The following is a 20,510-nucleotide window of genomic DNA, read 5'->3' as shown; positions in this document are numbered from 1 at the left end:
GAGCACTGGAACAGGTTGCCCCGAGAGGTAGTGGAGTCTCCTTCTCTGGAGATATTCAAAACCTGCCTGGACGCGATCCTGTGCAACGTGCTCTAGGTGACCCTGCTTGAGCAGGGGGGTTGGACTAGATGATCTCTAATGGATTCTTCCAACCTCAACCATTCTGTGATTCAAAGCAGCAATTTTGAAGAAAAAATATGTTCACTTGTGGACTGGAGTAGGATTCATGGATAGAAATTTGCTTCTTACGTGTTTGCATGTGCTGTTTCAGCCTTTTACGAAGGGGCAAGCTTTTCAGTTTATTTAACTTCGGAAAACTTCCTGGAGTTAGCAAAGGGTGCGTGTCCTCTGGAAAAGCCATCTCTTTTCTAGGCTGTGCTTCACAGCATGAGAATTCAGTGCTTTTATGTGGAAAAAGTAAACAGAGTATTCAGCTAGAGCAAAGAATGTATCATTTTGAAAATATCTGAGCTGTTTTGATGGTGTTTAAAAAAAAAAATCTGCCTGAGACTCACCATTAAAAATCTTCTCATTGATCTGTTTAGCACTTGAATTACAGTCATGCGGAAAGTATTAGTATGAACAGGGAGTGCTAGTAGTCCAGCCTGTAAGGTTTTGGTAGCTCAACCTTTCCAATAAGTTTCCAAAGAGGAGCACCTCGTGGCACTAGAATATTAGTTCCGGTGTGTTGTCATTGATTGTTTTAAGTAATTTTAGTTTGGTAACCTTTTAAAAATTACTTGATGAGAGATTATTTGCCTGTAGAATAAAAGTAATGAGAGCAGAATAAAAAAATTAGGAATGGAAGTTTAAAGTCTTTTTTTAAACAGTTCAAATGTATTAAAAAATTCAAAGACTTTTTTAAACTAAAATATTTCCTTTGTTGTTTATGGCCTCTAAGGTTGTTTGTCATTCATGATTGGTGGATAAATATTGTATTTCATATAAAGAGAGTGGTAGTTATTGTTAATTTTCAGATTCAAATAATATTCGGAGTGTATTCACAGCACTCATTTATTTTCTTATTATTGTGCTATGTTTCTTTTTTTTGTGGTCAGATATGAGAATTTAATGCAGATCAACCTGGAAACATCAGAAGTGGATGAAATTTCAGAGATACATGCAAAACTGCTGCGTGTAAGTATCTTACAAAACCAGTGTCATTCCCAAAATGTTTTTTTCTAGAGAAAAATCCAAATAGAGTCACACAGGTAATACGGATTTTGAATTGTCATAGTTATTTCTAGACTGCCAGAGGTTGTTAAAATGCCAGTGCTGAGATGTAGATATTTTTCTGAAAACGGAGTAAATCCTGTTGTTAGCCCAGTGTAGTGAAAATAAGAAGTCCTTGAAAGTACAATCCCTTTACTACAATACTCCAATAAAAAATTTAAAGCAATGAAGTGTATCTTTTAGTTTGAGGCTTCTTTTTCCCCCCTTTCCTTGAAGAATACTGAACTACCTCACTGGCTTTCTAAAATGGTACATGTACACACACTTCAGAGTGATCTGCTCTGAAATTTGTATCATGTTTTCAGACAGTCAAAGAAAAATTGAAAATGACTTTATACACTGGTGTCCTGGAAAAACTATAAAGTTCTCTATTCTAGAAAACAAAAGGTGCTTTGTGCACTTCTGTTTTGGAGGTTATTTGAAGTATAAGAGTTGTTATGAATTATGTGAATAGTCATTGTACAAATTGTTAATAAACTGAAAGAGCAAGTGTAGAAGCAAGTAGAGGATATATGAAAGGAAGAAACTTATTACTGAGGACATCAGAAGAAAACAGATATTAGTTAGGGGAAATGCCAGCTTCAAAGAAGATCCTTTCTTTACTAATGCCATATTTTATCTGCTCTTAGAGAAGCCTAGGCAGACTTTCTATATGTGACTGGGCATGTTCCTTTAATGAATATCAGTTAAACAAATGAGTTCATAGTACTAAGGTACTTGGTCTGTTTTCAGCCTGAAGTAATTTTTCACTTTAGCAAGTGCTAAAATTGAACTTTGTTGCTCTTATGTAGCTCTCCAGCTCTCAGGGCACAATAGAAACTAGTCTTCAAGATATCAAAAACAAACTTTCTCCTGGTGGTTTACTGGCTGATACCTGGGCAAATCAGGAAGGCATGCATCCAAAAGACAGAAAGTAAGTAACTGTTTCATTGTTTTAATATATATTGAATTCTACATTGAGTTGTAGTTCATAAAACTCATCAGTGTGTACTTAAGTTTATATATAAAATATGTGATTTTCTTCCTGTTGTCATTCTAGTCCAGAGAGGCTGCAGGCACTGCTATGTTCCATCACAGATATTTATTATCAGTTCAAAAAAGACAAAGCAGAACGTAGTAAGTAACTTGATTTACTTTTAACATAAATTATAATGTAAAGGACAGGTCAATATTTGATCTACTAGGCTATTTATGGTAGCAATGGGGAAACAGTCAGCAAGAGTGAATGTGTCTGTAGTGCTGTCTCAGTTGAGTACTATTGTAAAGCCTGGATAAATAAAAAAACAGTTAGTCTCAGAAATTTGAATAGCACCACTGAAATAAAGTAAGTTACTGCCTCTTACCTGCAAGAACAGGAAGAGGAAAACATATAAAAAATGGGTAAATTTATTGGAGTTTTATATAAATACAGTTAACAGAATTAAACTGTAATATCTGGTTATCTGCTTTAATCCTAGGGCTTCCTTATAACGAAGAGCAAATTCACAAGTTTGACAAGTAAGTGTTTTTGAAGTTACTTTTAGGAAACATCATCGTTGCTTGCAGGTCCTTCAGGTGCTATTGGCAGCAACCTCTTCTGTCAATGATTATTAATTTTAAATTGTAAGCTCTTTAGGACATGGACTTATTTTTAATTTCCTTCAAACATTGTAAATACATGGAGAGCCAACATGTTATAATGAGGTACTTTCTGGCAGTGGAGTTCCTTTGCTGATATACCTTTTAAATGTTGATGTTAATACCTGTTCCTTATCTGGACATAACTGTATTTTAGGAAATGAAAATTATTACTGTTTTTTTTTCTTAGGGAAAGAAAAACCCTTAATAGCAGTTAAGTGACTTTGTAACTAAGGCAGAGATAATTTTCTTCAGATTAATAAAACATGGGCTAGTTGAATTACATTATAGAGTGACTTAATCTTCCAGGAAATACAGCATGTAAAATAAATTTTAATGCAGTTCTCACCTCTGTGAAGAATTTACTACTTCTGAGAGGTCCCTACATTAAGAGTCTGTATGTAACCTGGGTGTCTGGGCTCCCATTAAGGCCCCTCTGACTCTACTTACTAGCTCTTGAACAAATGTGAACAGCTATTCTGCTCATCCTGCCGTAGATGCCTTGGGCTCAATTCAGTTCCTCACAGGCAGATACCTAGTACTATATCAGTTGTCCCAAGATATTGGGCAGGCTTATGGAACTGACGGGTATGACCCAAAACAAATGGGAGACTCGCACCTTTCTGGATGGACAGCTGGAAGCAGGGCAGAATATCCTGGTGCATCTCAAATGGTGCTAGGTGCCTGTGTTTAGGTAACTGAGTTGTTCTCCTCGTGCCTGCTCAACAGAGCAGCTCTCTAGACTCTGCTTGCTGCTATGTGAATTTAGACACCCCTGTGTCAGTTTCTAAGCGTTCTGGCTGTTGCTACTAGTAGCTTCACTGACAATTACTGATAGAAGGCTGACTTGCAGAAGACACTGGTAATCTCCCAAGCATGTCACCTGATTTTGCCCTAGCGAAAGCTAAATGGGGTAACTGTCAAGTAGAGGAGACATCCCCTTAAGATAAAGGACAGCAGGGGCAAGAAACCTAACTAATTTTAAGGCAGATGCTGATAAACTGAAAGTGACTTGGATACGATTGCCTGCAATAGCAAGGGACTGAACTTAATAACATAAGAGAGAATTTCCAGCCTTATATTCTTAAGGCTATGGTTGGAAAACTGGCCAACATAGGGGCACAATCTGTAGCTTGTTTTAAAGCTGCACTCTCTCAGGCAAACTGGGCTTTTAAGGCCTTTTTCTAACAATCAAAATGTGTCCTTACATTAATATGTGAAAAACTTTAAATAAATAGGCTTCATTTCCATGGTTTTGAATAGCAATGTATTTTCTATCACAAGTGTCTCCTCAGGATTGTTTAGGCACTTTTGAGATCCTAATTACATCCAGTTTTACTTGATTGACCCCAGAGAGAAACTGCAGTGGTTTGTATGAAGTACCTGCTGTTCTGCAGTGCTGTAGCTTGAGCTCTGCTGATCTGAAAAATGACATTTAAGAACTTTGTTCCATTAGCAAGGGTAACTGGTCTTTGCAATATTTACCTCTAGAGAGACAAGGGAGCAGCACTCAAATCAGATATTTTCTGGCTGAATGACAGGTATGCATACCTGACATGACAAACTAGCCACACTCCAGCCAGCATTTGATTAACCAGTAGCTATCTGGTTATGCAAGACTTAGTGAAATACCAGAAGCAGTGTCAGAATATTTTCCATCCCATAATTTTACTTCCTGGTGCAATGCATAACATGGCAGGGCAGTCACAGAGGGACTCCTGTCTGCATTGCTAACCAGTGTTGGATTTTGTTTCATCTTCCTGTCCTTATCTCTCCATCAGCTTGCTTTTTTCTCTTGTCATAAATTTAAGCTGACACACAAAACAGTATTTGTGTTGCGTATATATTACTCAGCACAAAGAATTACTTGCATATGATGAAGGTTCCAAGTGTCTGCACACGACAAATAAAAAATAATAAGAGTTCCTGTCCTTTCTGTTTAGAATTCCTTTTCTTCAAATATACTTGCATGGGTAAATGTTGACTGGGAGAAGATATTTGACTAATTGTTCATATGCAAATAATTGAAACTAAATGCTACGGATAAAACATTTTCTCCCTGCCAGGGTCTATTTTTGAAACATAACCTGTCATTTCATGCAGTGTGCTGAGTTCTCATGCATTACAACATGACAGAAAGTTGGCTGAAGGGATTTTAAGTCCATATATCTGTTCTCCAAGTTTCAGAAAGCAAATTAGAGGAATGGGCTTCTGAAAACAATATAACATTGTTCCTGTTGTTCGTGTGTTGCAGGCAGAAGCTGTATTTGCATGCTACAAAAGCTGTAGCTCTGTTCAAAGATGAATGTGTCAGCAAGTATGATACATTTCTGGACAAGGCTGAGGACTGGACAAGGCAAGATACTGATTTTTTTTTTAATATTTGGTAGTGTTGACTGCAGCACTTTTTTAAAAGGAAGTTTTTTAAATAAAACTTTTTTTTTTTCCCCTAGGAAAATGCTTCATACAAGGAAACAGTTACTGGCTCTCAGCAACCAGTGTTTTGATACTGAAGAAGAGATATCCAAATACCAGGATTATATAAATGAGGTAGAATGCTTCTAAATTAGTTTTGCGAACACTTGACATAAAAAAATCTATTCCATGTTGTTTATTACTAGTAGTGTTGTTTATAGTGAGTCTTAATTACATGAATGCAGTCGCATTGAAATATAGGAGTGCACGGATATAGAATTTATAGTATGGTCTGTAGTAGCTTCACCGCTGGTGGAAGAGTAGCATAGAAGTCAGCCTAATTTTGAATCAGGCTTTTTTTTTTTTTTTTTTTTTTTTTTTTGGTAGGGCTAGCAGTCCCTACAAAAATCTATGCAAGTGGATTTGGATTCGTTGAGAAATATTCTGTGCAACTCCTATCATAATAGTATCTGAGCACCTAGAGGATTATTTTAATACTCCTACGAAGCTTAAAAACATTACTCCAATATTGAAGGTTGGGGACAGAGGCTCAAGGATATGTGCTAATGTAATGCTGCTGGTGCCATGAATGAAAATATTTTGTAACATTTGGACAGAGATTCTGCAGGATGCAAACTATTAGAGTTAGCTCAAAATCGAGAGAATGAGAAGAGCTGTTTTCTTTCCTGTGGAACCTAGTTAGTGAGACATGTGAGCATCAAATTTAATACAGTGTCCCTCACATCAAAAAAACCAAACAAACAAACCCTAATCTCAGGGCACAAAAGAACATTTTCATGCAATAAAATTACTATTCTTTATTAAGGAAATGTAAATGAAAAAAAAAAACACCTAAAAGATGTAGAAGCTACTGAAGTGTTTTACTTGTTCCTGTTTTGGTAGCACTACAGATGCCAGTTATTGATTGAGCTCCTGCTGCCTTAGGATATCTACAAACATAACAAATAGATAATTCCTCCGTCAGAGAGTTTATTATCAAAATATAAGGCAGTTAGGAAGATGGAACAAATCAGGGAACTGTGGGTCATGTCAGTACAGAACTTGCCATGATGAGCTGAACTTGCAGACTATCACATGGCTCTCCACTGTAATGATTTTGTGAGGCATCATGGCAATGGAGAATTTAAAGAATATTTTAAGGTAGACACCAAGATATGTGTGACAACGTACCTTGTAATTTATATTTGCTTTCTATTTACTGTAGTTACAAGATGCTCTGCCTCAAAAAATGTTTGCAGCTTCCAGTGGAATGAAACATACAATGAATCCAGTTTATCCAAGTTCAAACACATTAGTGGAAATGACTCTTGGGTAAGAATTTCTTAATTGGATTGATGTAATATTCTATATCTTCTATATACGTGAATTACATTTTTTTTTCTGGTTGACTTAACTGCTTTGTAAGTGCAAAGCTTAAGTGGCTGCTCTGTTAAGAGCAAGAACTTTATATTTATTGCAGGAAAAAACTTTATATTGCTAAAGTGGTGGAAATTAGTAGGGGACTACACTAATACATCATCCATCTCTTCTACTGAATAGCCAATCTGATATTTTCTCTTTGTGTGCATATAATAGCAAGTTGCTGAAAGCTTTGTGGTGGTGAGCAGTCGTAGTAGATAACTGTTCTTATAAAAATTGTAACCTTCCTTTTGCTTTTTGTTACTACAGTATGAAGAAACTCAAGGAGGAAATGGAAGGGGTTGTTAAAGAGCTGGCTGAGAACAATCACATTTTGGAAAGGCAAGCAATCATTCTCCTTTTTTGGCTGACATTTGGAACAGCCTTAATTTGGTACATTTTGTAGATCTAGAAGGCAACTTACGGGACAATTATATAATTTATTTGATGACAGTAGACGTGTTTTTGAACTGCTGATCTGAGATGTAACAAGCTTTCTTCAAAACCTTGAAACATTATTGTAAAATTGTTCTGACACAGCAATCATGTCATTCTTGTTTAAGGTAACTTCTGTTTAGCTAATGGAAATATCTGTTGTACAGAGAGGTTAATTCTGAATTTAAACCCAGTATTTCTGCAGCAATCTACTGGGGTCTTTTAACTCTTCACTTTTAGGTATCATTTTTAACAACTGTGGAATTATACCAGTCTGAATGAATGCAGTTTTGCAGTTTACTTACATAAAGTGAAGAGAGAGAGGCCAATGTATTTCTCACAATACCGGGAGAGCGTTTTGATTATCGCATAGAGAATGATTTTGCTTTTTTCTGTGTGAAGAGCTGAAATACTTTTGGTTCTAAGGAAGCTATTGCAAATGGGAGCTGTTAGCAGTGGGTCAGTTTTCTAATGATGATGATGGTAAAAAATATAATCTACTAAAAGCTTTGTGATAAAGTGCTGGTAGAGCTGAGCTTAGCTTCAAGCTAAACTTTTGGGGGGTTTTATGTTTTTTTTCAATTATTCCCCAGTCTTAGAGCATAGTGTCCTTCCTTGTATCTTCTTTTCATGTACAATAATTAGATAAAAATATGTGTGTTGAGATGTGAATCTGTTTAATCGGCTAAGAATACACTTTTTTCATTTTAGATTCGGTGCTTTGACTATGGACGGTGGCCTGCGGAACGTGGACTGTATCTAGCTATCAAAGGACCTGAAAAGGACTTCTAAATTTTTCAAAGGGAAAAAATACTGTTGGAGCATTTAAAGACAGATAATAAATCTGTACCCAGTTTTTCCCTCTGCAACTGTAGTATTAAAAATGTAAATATGTATAATATGTAAATATAAAAGAAATATATATATCTTTTTTGTCAATGTTAGGAGAGAATTACTCCTGGCAGGGAACTTAAGTGTTGAAGGATCTCTGGCAAAATCCTAAAGACAAAAGTGTTGTTGATGAAGCTGACATTTGTTTGAATATTGCCCCTTTTTCAGAATTCAGTATACTCTTTATTACAAGAGAATTGCAACTTTCAGAGCTCTGCAAATTATGAATAGTCTGTAAAGGGCATTTGGGTTTCCTTTAATCACCACTATTATTTTGGCCTCTGGTTGAATGACACTGATCATCATTTACAGAACATAAAGACTGTCTTAAATAAGATCTCTTTAAATGAACGCGAATAGGAACTAAAAGTGCAGATAAGACGAAAAGTGGAAATGCATTTCTTTTTCCTTCACATTCAGACTGTTAGTTCACTCCTACTTGGGAAATAAATTAACTTTTTTTTTTTAAGTCCGTGTCCATATTTGGTGCCATGTTGTCTGTAATTATTTGACTGGTCTTTATTATGGAGTTTTATCCTTCAGGTTGTCAGATCGAATCCTTTTGTGGAGTACAGCATTTTCAGAATTTCCCTGAAATCTTGTTCACCACAAGAGAAGTGGGATCTTAGAATTCAATAGCCCTTTCAGAAACCTGTTTGCAGGCATTAAAAAAAAAGGTTAAAAATCTGTGTTGTGGGAATTTTTCAGTAGTCAGTAAACTGGATAGCATCTTGTTTCAGTGGTAATTGAATATTAGAAAAATCTAATCCAGATCTTGTCTAGATCTTGAAAAGGGATCACATGCACTGCTGACTTGTGACTGAGATACTAAACTGGGGGGGGGGGGGGGGAGGATTTATTAAGACTATGTATGTTTATTTTCCACTATAAAGAGGTATTACTTTTAGTACTACATGATTAGGTTGTAGAGATGGAGAATGAAACAGCCTGCTCCAAAGTATATGAAAGGAGAGGAAACAAGAAGAGGAAAAGAAAAAAATATAACCCCCCGAAAACATCCCACACTTTGTTTTAATGGAATGTTTTAATGCCTGGTTATACATTCATTCATTTGCATCCATAGTCTCACTGAGTGTCTGCAAAACAGATACGTAGCTGTTCAAAAAACTGGGTTTTTTAATTGTACATAAATCTTATGTTTTTTTCAACATTACTTCTGTAAAAAACATTGTTTGTTATTTCAAAGGTTCTTAATTTTGAAAGAAATTGAGTGTTAGTTGGAATATATAATTTTCAAATTCCTTTATACTGAAGCAGTCTGAAAGGGAAAGTTGGTTGTAGTATCAATATATTGAAGTATGTTTTGGCATTCTTTTATATGTTTGAAAATGTTTTATATTACTTTATATTATGTTCATTTTAAACATTGCTGGGTTTAGTGAGATACACTAATAATAATACATCAGTATTATAATACTGATGTATAATATAATATGATAATACATCAGTAATCTTAACCTTGTTAAAATTACTTTTTCTAAAGTAATTCTAACTAAGCACTGATTAAGGAACTTGAAGTAATCAGTTTATAATCTACTGATTACCTTCTTATGAAACAAATATATTATTCACGTTGAAGCGTAGTGTATTGTACCATGCAGCTGGTTCAAAATAAGTGCCCTGATACTGTCAGTCATTCTGCTGATATGCAAAAGGAGTAATAGAGAGTAATATATGGTCCTTCCTCCTGAAGCTGGTTTACTGTTCTGGGGGGTTTAAGATTAGTATATTAACTATCTGTTACTTGAACAAACCTGTCTTCGTATGAATTGTGAAAATGCATGAGTGAATGACTTAATTACATAAATACATCATCAACCACTTACTGTAGGGTGTGTACTTAGTTCTTTAAGTCTTTTCATAATTTCACTTTTTGTTAATTTCAGTGTTGCTTTATAATTTTTATTTCCCTGTAAATTCACATGAAATACAAAGTCTGAAATGAGAAGTAGCATATTGCTACAAATAGCAAGTTGCTATTTAGATTGCATTAGTCAGTTGTCCAGAAGTGGTCCCATACAATAGAATCATTAGCATAGGCTACACGGTAGAGCCACTAATCCTTTTTACTATTGTTATTTTTCAGCCACTGTGATGAAATGTGTTCTGATCAAAATTAGTTCTAACAGTGATAAAAATGCTAGTCCCTGCTCTGTAGGAAACATTCCACTGGTGGAGCTGAATCAGTGCTAATTTAGTTAAGATTACTGTAGATAGAAGTGGTAATCACAGAATAGTTTTGGATATAGTGCTATGACAAGGATTAAAGAGGCTGAACGGAAGAGATTCCTTTTTTGTTGTTGTTGTTTTTTGTTGTGTTTTTTTTTTTAACTTGAAGCCTAGAAAGGGAAGATCTGGAAACTGGAGTTAATAGACTTCTTTGGGTAAAATTAAACATAGAATTATTACTAAGCAGTTGCATAGCTTGCTGTTACTGTGAAGTCTTCCTTTTCTAGGAATGGCACAATAATTGATTTGGCTAGCTAAATTTGGTTAGCTAAACCAGTGATGGCTTCTAGCTAAGGACCTGGAAATTGGTGGGTTAGAATTGTCTATGCAGAGGAAAGTTTTTTTTCCTCTGGGACCAGCACAGACCTTGTGACCAGCACAATCACCAGCACTTTTAAACTGGCTTATCCATAAAAATAAAAAAGATACTGACCACCTGAGGATAGGCTAGGGGAGAGAATAAAAGAATGGTTAGGGTCTAGGACTGGAAAAAATGGGAGTTGGCTTAAAAATGAGAAGATCAGAGGAAAGAGTGGAAATCTTCATTTATCTAAATGCTGTTGCAGAGGATCAGTCTTATGCATGTCTGTGGTGCTAGGACTAGAGATCATGAGTATAAACTGTAGTGCAAGAAACAAAAAAAAGTCTAGACTATTGTTCAGCTTGGAAAAAACTTTTTTATAGTAAATAGAGTGAGGTACCAGAAAAGAGTGCTCTGGGAACTGAGCAGTATCTATTACCAGAGGTTTTTAGGAACAGGTTAACGGATGGGAGCTCTTGTGGCCAGCTCAGCCAGCGGCAAGGCTGCATGACCATTCTAGCTCTCCTTTTAATTTTCTATGCCCTAAACAGTAATTCTTGCATGCTTTTTTTGGTTATTTGTTCCATCGATCACAAATCCAGTAGGGCTAGTATCCTTCAGCCAATGAACAGGAGATGACCTGGAGGAGGACCTGGTGCTGGTACGACCTGTGTTCCTGGAGCTGCAGCTTGGCCTTGCAACACTGGTACCAGCCCAGCCAGCGGTCACTGTGCTTGTAGATGTCCTTACAGGCATGTTTTGGAGAACTTTGCTTCATACTGACAAGGAAGACTGACAGCAACAGGTAGATCTGTTGATGTGCTACGAATGTGGGCATACTACAGTTGTTCAAGGTTGTATTCAGCTCCTGAAAGGTTGCACAAGTGTTTAAGAAAGTATGTGACTAGCCAGGCTTTCATGGAGTTCCCATCAAGTTACAGGTTATGGCACTGCTGTTTAGCCACTAGAAACATTTCCTGGGCTACTTGCTTTGAGTAATTTGAGAAGATCATTTTAATCAAAATCTACTGAAGATATATTACCATCTCTTGTCAGTGCCCCATGTGCCAGCATGATGGTTGCTCCTGCGACCTTGAATACATCTATGCTGTATGACATGCATGGGTTTTTTTTTATTTTTTTAAGTGATTCCAGAGCCAGTTACGAGCAAGTGCGTCCGACTGTAGGGCAGCACCATGCCGGGGGGTGCACAGCTCGGCTCGCAAGAGGCCCAGAGCTGTGCGAGGCGTTAGCTGGCTTTGCAGGCACATTTGCTAACTCATCGTGGAGCAGGATGATGCCAGCACAGTTGGGACTCCCGCTGCTTCCCTGGTGATAGCTGGGGGGGGCTGTATGGCGGCTCCGGGTTTGAGCTGGATAGGAGCCTGGCTTACACTCTGCAGTACAGAAAACAGGTGAAAAGACTTCGCATTTCTTTGTACCTTCCTTCCTTGGAGCTGTGTGAATGTGCAGGTGAACTATTCCTAAATCCTTTACCTCCGAACCCTGAAAATGCGTTACAACAAAACTACCCTAGCTCCTGCAAGCTCATTTTATGCCATTTTAAGATCTCTGAAAGGCTGCATTAAAACAGGCATTTTTAATGCCTGGATGTGTGACAGTCACGTACTAGTAAGCTCACGGGCAATGTTTTCTAAAAGTGCAGGTTTGATAAATCTGGGTTATATGTGTGGCTGTGGGATTGGCTGCAACTTTGCTACAAAAAGAGATTTTGTTTGGCGATATAAAGTGGGTTCTGCGGGGCGGAAATCTGGTCTGCCCTCAGCGCCCCTTTTACACTGCTTGCTTGAATTTTTCAAGCACGATGCCTCGCAGATCTTGCGTAGTAGCGTTTCTGGCGTTATGCGGTGAGAACTAACAGCTGTTTTCTGTGCAAGCTAAGGGATTTTCCTAAAAGCTTCCCGGGGAAACTTGAGCTGGGAAAAAAAAAAAAAAAAGGCGAGCTAGTCTACTAAATCTTTATATTTTATCTCCCATCGTAAAACGTACCTTCTGGAAAGCTTCCGTTTATGATGCATAATGTTGTTGGTAAACGCGTTGAAAAGCGGAGGGGAAAGTGCTGGTTAAACCGTCTACTTGCTTTGTGCTGCCGTGGGTCGGAGGGACCGGGCGGGTCAACTCGGAGCACTCCAGGGCTCGGGGGTGCGTTTACGTCTCCCTGAAACGCTGGATTTCAAGAGGCCGAAGCCGCGTCACGGCGCGGCAGAGACCCGCGCGGGGGGCAGCGCTCGCTGCGCCAGCCCCGAGTGACCGTTACGGGCAGGGCGGGGGGGAGGGGCGCCCCCTGCCCGGGGCGCCCCCGCCGGGCCGCCGCCGCCGCGGCGCTGCCAGAGCCCCCGGTGCCCGCTGCGGGAGGCGCCGCTCCGCGGAGGAGACGCAGGGCGCCGGCCCCGCCGGCTGGGGGGCTCCCGCGGCGCTGCGCATGGCGGCGGCGCCCGGGGGCGGCCTCGCCGCCGGGGACGAGCGGGCGAAGCCGCCGCGGAGGAAGGCGGCCCGGGAGATGTTCCTGCCGCTGGACGCGCCCGCCGGCGCCCCGGGCCCCGTGTACGGCCGCCGGCGCCCGGGCCCGCCGCGGCCCCGCCACGTCTGGACCATCTTCGAGGCGGCGGCGCCGGCGGCGGGCCCGGGGCACCGCTTCAGCCCGGCGGCGGCGGGAACGTGGTGCGACCTCTGCTGCCGCTTCGTCTTCTCGCAGGGCCTGCGCTGCGCTGGTGAGCGCCCGCCGGCCGCCGCGGCTCCTCGGCGCGGCGGGAGGCGGCGGAGCCCCGCGGCCGTTATGTGCCGCCGGCCGCCGCGGTGCCGCCTTCCCCGGCCTCGCGCCGTGGCCCGACGGGAGGCGCTCGCTGCCCGCAGGGGTCGCGGGGTGAAGCGGGAGCCGCGCGGGGGCGGTGTGGGGATTTGGGGCGGTGGAGCGGCGGTCCCGGAGAGCGCCGGACACCCCTGCCCACGGCCTGGTGCCGCGCCTCTGCGGCAGGAGGGCCACCAGCGCGGCGGCGACCGAGCCTTACACGACGAGTTAAGTTGTTGCGGGTAGTAAGTTGTTCCCGAGCCTCCCTGTCGCTGTGAGTGGTTGTAGAATCGTATTTCTTTCCTGACCTTAAGGAGAGACTCCCCCCCCCCCAAAAAAAAAAAAAGGAAAAAAGAAAAGTTGGTATGTAGTGGGCTGTGAGTCCGTCTGGTGCTGTTGAGTCTTGTTCTTCGTGCTGTAAAGCTGGTGGGAAGGAATAGCACGGATGTACGTAGTCCAGACAGAAATGCTCAGTTTATGTGCAACGAGAAGGTTCCAGCTCTGTGTTTAGTGGCGTTCTGGAGGGTTTTGTATGGTTTTGTAGGTTTAGTAGAAACTGTACTATCTAGTTTTTACATCCTTGTATCTTACTCAGTCTTGAGATACTAAATGTCTCAAGTATGTATCATGTACCCACCACATAGACCTGAAAGTCCAAGAAGATATTTGATTCATAGTAGACAAAGATGGCTTTTTCTTTCACTATGTAGAAAACAATTGAGTTTTCTTTTCTGTTTGTTTTAGTCATTTTTCTTTCACTGAAATATTCTAAAATTCAGTGATTTCACTCACCTGCTGGCTCCTATTCTTTATGGTAGGGAAATATAATCTAGTCCTGGTAAATAAAAATCTTCATTTGTCATCCCTCAGTTTTAAAAGCATCTGGCCGCATTTGTGGTCATCTCAAGATGAATTTCATTGTGCTGTCCAGCAGGCATGTTCACTTCTGCGGCTGTACCTTTCTCTTTAAACATTCCTGCTCCTGGTTACTGTGCTGTCGTACCAGTGGTGGCAGGACGAGGGGAACCTTAGTGAGTTGCTGGTGTTTTTACCAATAAGCTGACTAATATTTTTCTTCAAGGCCATATACTGAAAAATCAGCAGGAGTAACCCTGTGATTTTTGTGCTAGAACTCCATTTGCTGGGACTACAGTAGCATTTACATTGCCGGGCAATTGTAGAGAAAAAGACTAATACAGAGAGGAACAGAGCTCATGACAAGGGCAGCAATTGTCTCTGTCTAGTACCTCTGCTCTTACTGCTTTTATATCACTTGAAAACATGTACCTTGTTTTGTTTTCAGTGCTTTTATAAAATGTATTGAAGGAAAAGGATCCTCCCCCATTAAGAACTCTGAGACACATTCTTCATAGTTTCAGTTTAAAAAAAAAGATTAAAATTACATTATTAAGGATAAACTAGTACTGTCTTTAGTGGAGTGACATGTTAAGATGTGTGATTTGCTTTTGATTTACATCACTGAGCCTTTGTTTAGCAGGTGATATTTGAAACCCAAGGTAGGACAAAAAGGTCAATCTTCTTTCTTACTGTTTTGTTCTGTCTTAAGAAAATGTAATAATCTCATATTGTCCTCTGCTGGCGTACAAGTTTTCTCATACGATAGTATGCTGTTCTCACTGTTATACTTATCTTCTATAGCTCTACCTTTACAGTTTCCTAGTCTTAATGCAAATGCTTTGAATGTGAGAATAACATAATTTTTGTTTATTGTTTCAGTTAGTGCACTGTTTGTTCTGGGAGGACATATAATATGTTTATGTGAAAGTAGACCTTAAAATCATGGTTTTGCTTTTACGATCAAATTTTCTGTGGGAAGAATTTCAAATTTCATGTTAGATTATATATCTTCCAGTAACATTTTATCAGAACAATTACAGTTCATAGCATTTTTCCTTCTCCTCCACAACAGGCTCCATTTTTATGAGCTGTAGTACTTCAAGCTACTCTCTGAAATTGCCACTTAAGTAGCACAGGAAGCATTCAGCATTTCTAACCCAGCATGAATGTAACATTTGAAAGCAGTAGAGTAATATGGAGATGAAAGGAAACAATAGCTGAGACGCACAAAGATTGCTTCAAGAAACTCAGGTTCTCCTGGTTTGCAGGCACACCAGTAAGCTGGGCTGACAAACTGATCTGGCTGAAGAATTGGCTCACACCACAAAAACAGTAGCCTTGTCAGACCAGTCCGGTAGCCTGGGGGAACAAGTAGCTGGGTGTCCTCGTGTTTTGGAGTTGCTAAATCAACACTGTGGCCAGATGTCAATCTACACCCTTAGTCACGGGCTTTTGTGCGAGTGTCTGAATACAGAGGAAAAAGATGGTCCTCACTTCAGAGAGCTAACAGACCAGAAATGTGTGAAGGATGTAACAAAAGCAGCCAACCTCTAAAATGGCCTTGCAAGCTGCAGGGGATGCATCAGTGACTACAGCTAGGCTTGTGAAGGAAAAATTACACCTGATGTTACAACTGCAAGTACCTTTCAAAGATTTGAAGCTGCTAGCTATATGTAGCAGTGCCCTTCTCTTGATGAAAAGTTCTAAAATAATTCTGTGTTTTCTAAAGGCCGTGAGTGGTAGGGACCTTCAATTTATAGGTCATCTAAAAAGCAAAATACAGCAGCATCTTCCAGATGGTCCACTGCGGATAAAGAAGGAACTGCATGGTAAATTGGCACGATGATTCTGTGTCAGGAAGATATATAGATATTCTATATATTTAAATTTCCCTGTTTGAGTAGTGACTGAAGTCAGTTCTCACTAGTTTGTTGCTCTCAAACAAAATCAGAATTAGAGGTGCTTGATTTGGTGATAAGAACCAGAAAACTAAAAGGCATGTGAAATCCTATCTGGGATAGGGAAGTAGCTAAAGGGCACATAAAAAGAGTAATATTTAAAGTATTTGGGTGAGCAGACTTGTTCCTGTTTTAGAGAAAAGAACAGCAATGTCTTTATGGGATAGGTGGTCTGCTTTGAGCATCTCTGTCCTGCCTGCTGCAGGAAAGGGGAACATAATGTAGCCAAACTTCAGTAGAGACTTTGCTTTTGTAATTTCACAGTGAGCCTGTGGTCATCTTGGGGTTTTTGTGCACTCCTTAGTGCGTATAATAAAGTAACATGATATCACTGGAGTGAATGAAGAACTATGGAGTAAAGGATCTTTTCCCTTTTTGTGAAATCTTTGTTTATAGTTCAGAAGTTTGTTGTCAGGCTGCAGCTAAAGATTGAAAAAATACTTTCATGTAACTCAGGAAAGCAAGATCAGAATGGAAAAAAGGAGTTCAAGGAGATCAATAATCTTCTGTTCAAATGCAGTGCACAAGGTGCACAATATTCAAACAGCAAAGAAACAAGTTATTTCTTGGAATAAACTGAAGGAACGCTGATATTTCTGGATCCTAGCCCAGGAAGAAAGCCAAGTGTAATGAAATACCTCTGAAAAAGATGCTTTGTAGTATGTGAGCTCTTGTTGTTGTTCTGGATTACTTTTCAAGAAAGACTTGATTGGTTTAGTGGTACAGCATGGCCATTCACCTTTTCACCTCTATTTTGAGGGGTAAAAAACTGATGATACTCTAAATATGCAGGATGTCATTGTCTGGTCTGACTTCCTTGTACAAACTAGGTTGAAGCAGAAGCAACGTGGGTTATTCTAATTTAAACTAATGCAATGATTTATAGTTAAAGAGTGGTTTTGTCTTCTATTATTCAAAATTTCTTTCAGTCTCTTATACTGTATTGATGGTTTCATGTTATGTAGTGTAGCAGCTCTTATGTTCTTGTTTAACCTTGTCATTTGTCATTTGAAAATTGAGGCATTTCTAATGATTTTAGATGAAAGTCTACCTTTATGTCGCCAGGTTTTGAATTACAGTTTCTTAACAGTTTTATTTTCCACATGGTCTGGTCAATGGACTAGGTTTACACTGGTGACAGAGGCAGTGAATGACTTATTGAATTAATTTGCCTTGAATTTTGAGACTTTTTTTTTAGATGTACTTTTTTCTTGAACCAAATAAAAATGTTACTATGCCTTTTCAGAAATTTTACCCATGCTGTGTGTTATTTTGTATGTTTACATGTAACACACATCCCTACAATCACTTTTAGGCAAGTGTAAAATTCTCTTACATGAATATAGAGAAATTATAGAAATTCATGACTTTCAGTTCAAACTTTCTGAAGATACTTAATCAGATGATATTTAGAGGTACCACGAAAAACAGGTCATTCCTTTTCACTATTAAGTAATGGGGCCAGGTTGGCAATTCACAGATACTTCTTAAAAGCATGGCATTGATGGACTGGCTGTTAAGCACTGGCTGTCACCTATATAACAACTTATGTATTGGTATAAGTATTGCAAGGACTTTGGGAATCAAACAAATATTCTCTTTTTTTTTTATTTAAGATGCCTCTATGCTAAAAGGAAAAATTAAAGTACTTCTGTCAGAATTTGGGTGGATGGAGTCTTCTTAAAGATGAGAATTAGGTCAGTGGGTATCTTTTAAGTGGTAGTCTGTAGTTATGTCCCTGAGTCTATTTCCTCCTTCCTTGTAGTGTTATTTTCTATAACTGAAGCGTACCTGTGATGTAATCTGAGTTGTGTGATCTATGCGCAGACAGACACAGCTGTCCCTGTGTAGAGCCTATTCAATTGCCAGGTGCTCTGCACAGGTGCAGAAGCCCATTAGTAGATATGATGGCAAATTCCCTCTTCCCCCCAAATCTACTATTCATGTCATCTCTGCTTCATTCAGTGAATCATCTCTTACATCTTTTTAACCATTTTTCAGAGTTCCTTTTTTTTAGCAATCTTCCCTTGGTTGTAAAGAGTATAGCACAGTTTCGGGGATTATCAGGGCCTTCTGATCTTTTTCCATCAGAAATGATTACTTTGGAACTGCAGGCTAGCCTTCGATGAGGGGCCTCATTTCATTTAAAAAAATACTCTTTTGATATTGGCTCTGAATATTCAGTAGATGACTGCTGCTTTAGTGCAGTTAAAAGACTGAGGGATTCCATTTTAATGTATGATATATATCTCCTATAAGAGGGCTTTTAATTATGTATTTAAAAAAAAAAACAGCCCTTGGGACAAATTAAGGTGTTATCTAAATGCATTCCAATTAGCAGCAACATTAAAGAAATTGATTCCCCCTTACAGAAATGAAGGTAAAATGCAGAGGGAGGGAGCAGACACAGAGATTAATGATTTTTTTCCTTCAAAGGGATTTTTTTCTTTGACACAAATGTGTGGAACATACATTTTAATGTTTTTTAAAAAGAGGATAGACTTCATCAGCTATCTCTGCAGTAGGAGTGTGTTCATATTTAATGACATGTAATGAGGGGATTAAGTTGCTAGAACTACAACTCAAGTAACTACTTCAATTAGGAAAACCATTCAAGTTCCAGGAGCCTCTTCAAATTTTATCTTAAGAGTGATGACTGTGGATCAGATTAGAAACAGTGGAGGTGAGAGTCCTTTTTCATTTCCCATTCCTTTTACAGAGAGATGTCTTAATGATATGCAGTTCTCAAATATTTCTTTGTTTTGTTTTAAATCCAAAATTATCAACGTTGGTTGGAATCTGTAGGGGCTGGATGGCAGAGCGCTAGCCTGGGGCTTGGATGGTGCCAGTGGAACCCAGGTCCTGGAAAGCCCTGCTTTCCCTGCGGGGTGCAAAGGAGCCCAAGTGAACTGCTGCTCTACATAGGGCCAGTTTGCCAGAGCTCGTAGCGCTGGTGAAGCTGGAGGCTGCTGTGCCTGGTGCAGAAAGGAGGGAATGGATTTGCAAATTTAAAACAAGAAGCAGCTTTGCTGGAACTTGCTTGCTAGTTTATCTCCATCAGTTCCTCTGCTTCTCCCAGTACATTTCTGTGGTCTCCTCAGCTACAGCAGAGCTCCCATTGCTATGGTGGGCCATTTTTCCACTCATTGATGGAAAAAGTAACTCTTCCTCTTCTAGCTCTTTGGTTACTGTGGGTCCTGTTTTCTTAGCCTCCGATACTTCTCTTCTGGTTAGAGAAACACCTTCCACACCTAAGCAGAAGCCTTACTGTCGTATGTAGAGGCTTTGATTAATTCTTTATCTCTTTTGTTCTTGTCTTTACCATCTCAGGAACGGTTAATTATTAATTATGGTGTCCTTCAAAACTGGAGTGTCTCAGATGCTGACTCTGTAAGCCTACAGAGAATACAAGCAGCTGTTATTCAATTTCCGTAGTAGTGAAGAGAAAAATTAAAAAATTCACTCCATAACATTCAGGTGCTAACACTGAAAGGCTCTGAAAATGCTATGTGGTTTCCTCCTTGTCTTTGTCATATGCTTTGGAATCACTCTGCAGGGGATTCCTGCAGGGTTGTTACAAGCAGGTAGGAGTCTTCACTACCCAGGGCATGTTTCATTGGTGATATGTTGTGTTTAATTTCACGTGCAAGGTGGAAGGAGGCCAGATGCCATAAGGCTAGTTTTTGAATAAACACTCTGTTTGGGAACTGATATGGGAGTAGAAAGGAGTCTGCTAATGAAATAGTGATAAAATAGGTGTTTCTGCAGGCAGTGTTCATACCCTATGATGTTTTCAAGATGTGTAATAAAACATCAAAGCAATGATCTATTTATGAAAGCAAAGAAGATCTTAGTAATAAAAGTGTTACTATTACTCACCGGCATGGTACCTCCTGATGTTCTGCTTGTTGAGAAAGCATTGGGGAACCAAAGAAGCAGAAACTTGGCCTTGTTACTTGAAAGCCTTGCAGAACTTGCTATATCTTGAAGTCCATTTTATATAATATTACCAGGCTCAAAGTTCAACATGTGGTTAGCGTTGCTTGTTCAGGAGTTTTAGGCATTGTGGAAATTAACAATACCTGTGTTTTTAATACACTGGGCAAAAAGATAAAGCTGATGTTTTTACTGATTAATGTGTTTTTGGATGAATTAATAAAATAGTTCCTTGCTTAAATATTTTCTGAAATATTTGCACATATATATATATATACACACACGCGCACATATATATATATATATATTTGCATTATAGTAGCAATAGGAGCTCTCAGCCAGACTAAGTCCTTGGGAGACAGTGTGCCTGCACAGTAGGAAGCAGTCC

General features: G+C 39.4%; 2 protein-coding genes across 4 annotated transcripts in view; both read left to right on the top strand.

Moving 5' to 3' along the window:
• Positions 1–10,313, top strand: part of TBK1 (TANK binding kinase 1) — a 31,635-nt gene extending 21,322 nt beyond the window's left edge. For all 3 annotated transcript variants that reach the window (XM_067314085.1, XM_067314078.1, XM_067314092.1), the window contains exons 13-21: positions 1,059–1,137; positions 2,025–2,146; positions 2,273–2,349; positions 2,691–2,730; positions 5,105–5,206; positions 5,304–5,400; positions 6,491–6,597; positions 6,955–7,026; positions 7,831–10,313. In XM_067314085.1, coding sequence (XP_067170186.1) covers positions 1,059–1,137; positions 2,025–2,146; positions 2,273–2,349; positions 2,691–2,730; positions 5,105–5,206; positions 5,304–5,400; positions 6,491–6,597; positions 6,955–7,026; positions 7,831–7,882 — 748 coding nt within the window. In that variant the 3' untranslated portion in view covers positions 7,883–10,313. The remainder of the gene's footprint in view (positions 1–1,058; positions 1,138–2,024; positions 2,147–2,272; positions 2,350–2,690; positions 2,731–5,104; positions 5,207–5,303; positions 5,401–6,490; positions 6,598–6,954; positions 7,027–7,830) is intronic.
• Positions 10,314–13,283: 2,970 nt separating this feature from the next.
• Positions 13,284–20,510, top strand: part of RASSF3 (Ras association domain family member 3) — a 113,781-nt gene continuing 106,554 nt past the window's right edge. The window contains exon 1 of the mRNA XM_067314067.1: positions 13,284–13,293. The gene's annotated coding sequence lies outside the window, so the exon portion shown is untranslated. The remainder of the gene's footprint in view (positions 13,294–20,510) is intronic.

This window comes from Apteryx mantelli, chromosome 1 (genome assembly GCF_036417845.1).
Source record: "Apteryx mantelli isolate bAptMan1 chromosome 1, bAptMan1.hap1, whole genome shotgun sequence".
Classification (NCBI taxonomy): Eukaryota; Metazoa; Chordata; class Aves; order Apterygiformes; family Apterygidae; genus Apteryx; species Apteryx mantelli.
Note: the sequence above shows the minus strand (reverse complement) of the source record. Positions and strands in the feature narration are given on the sequence as shown.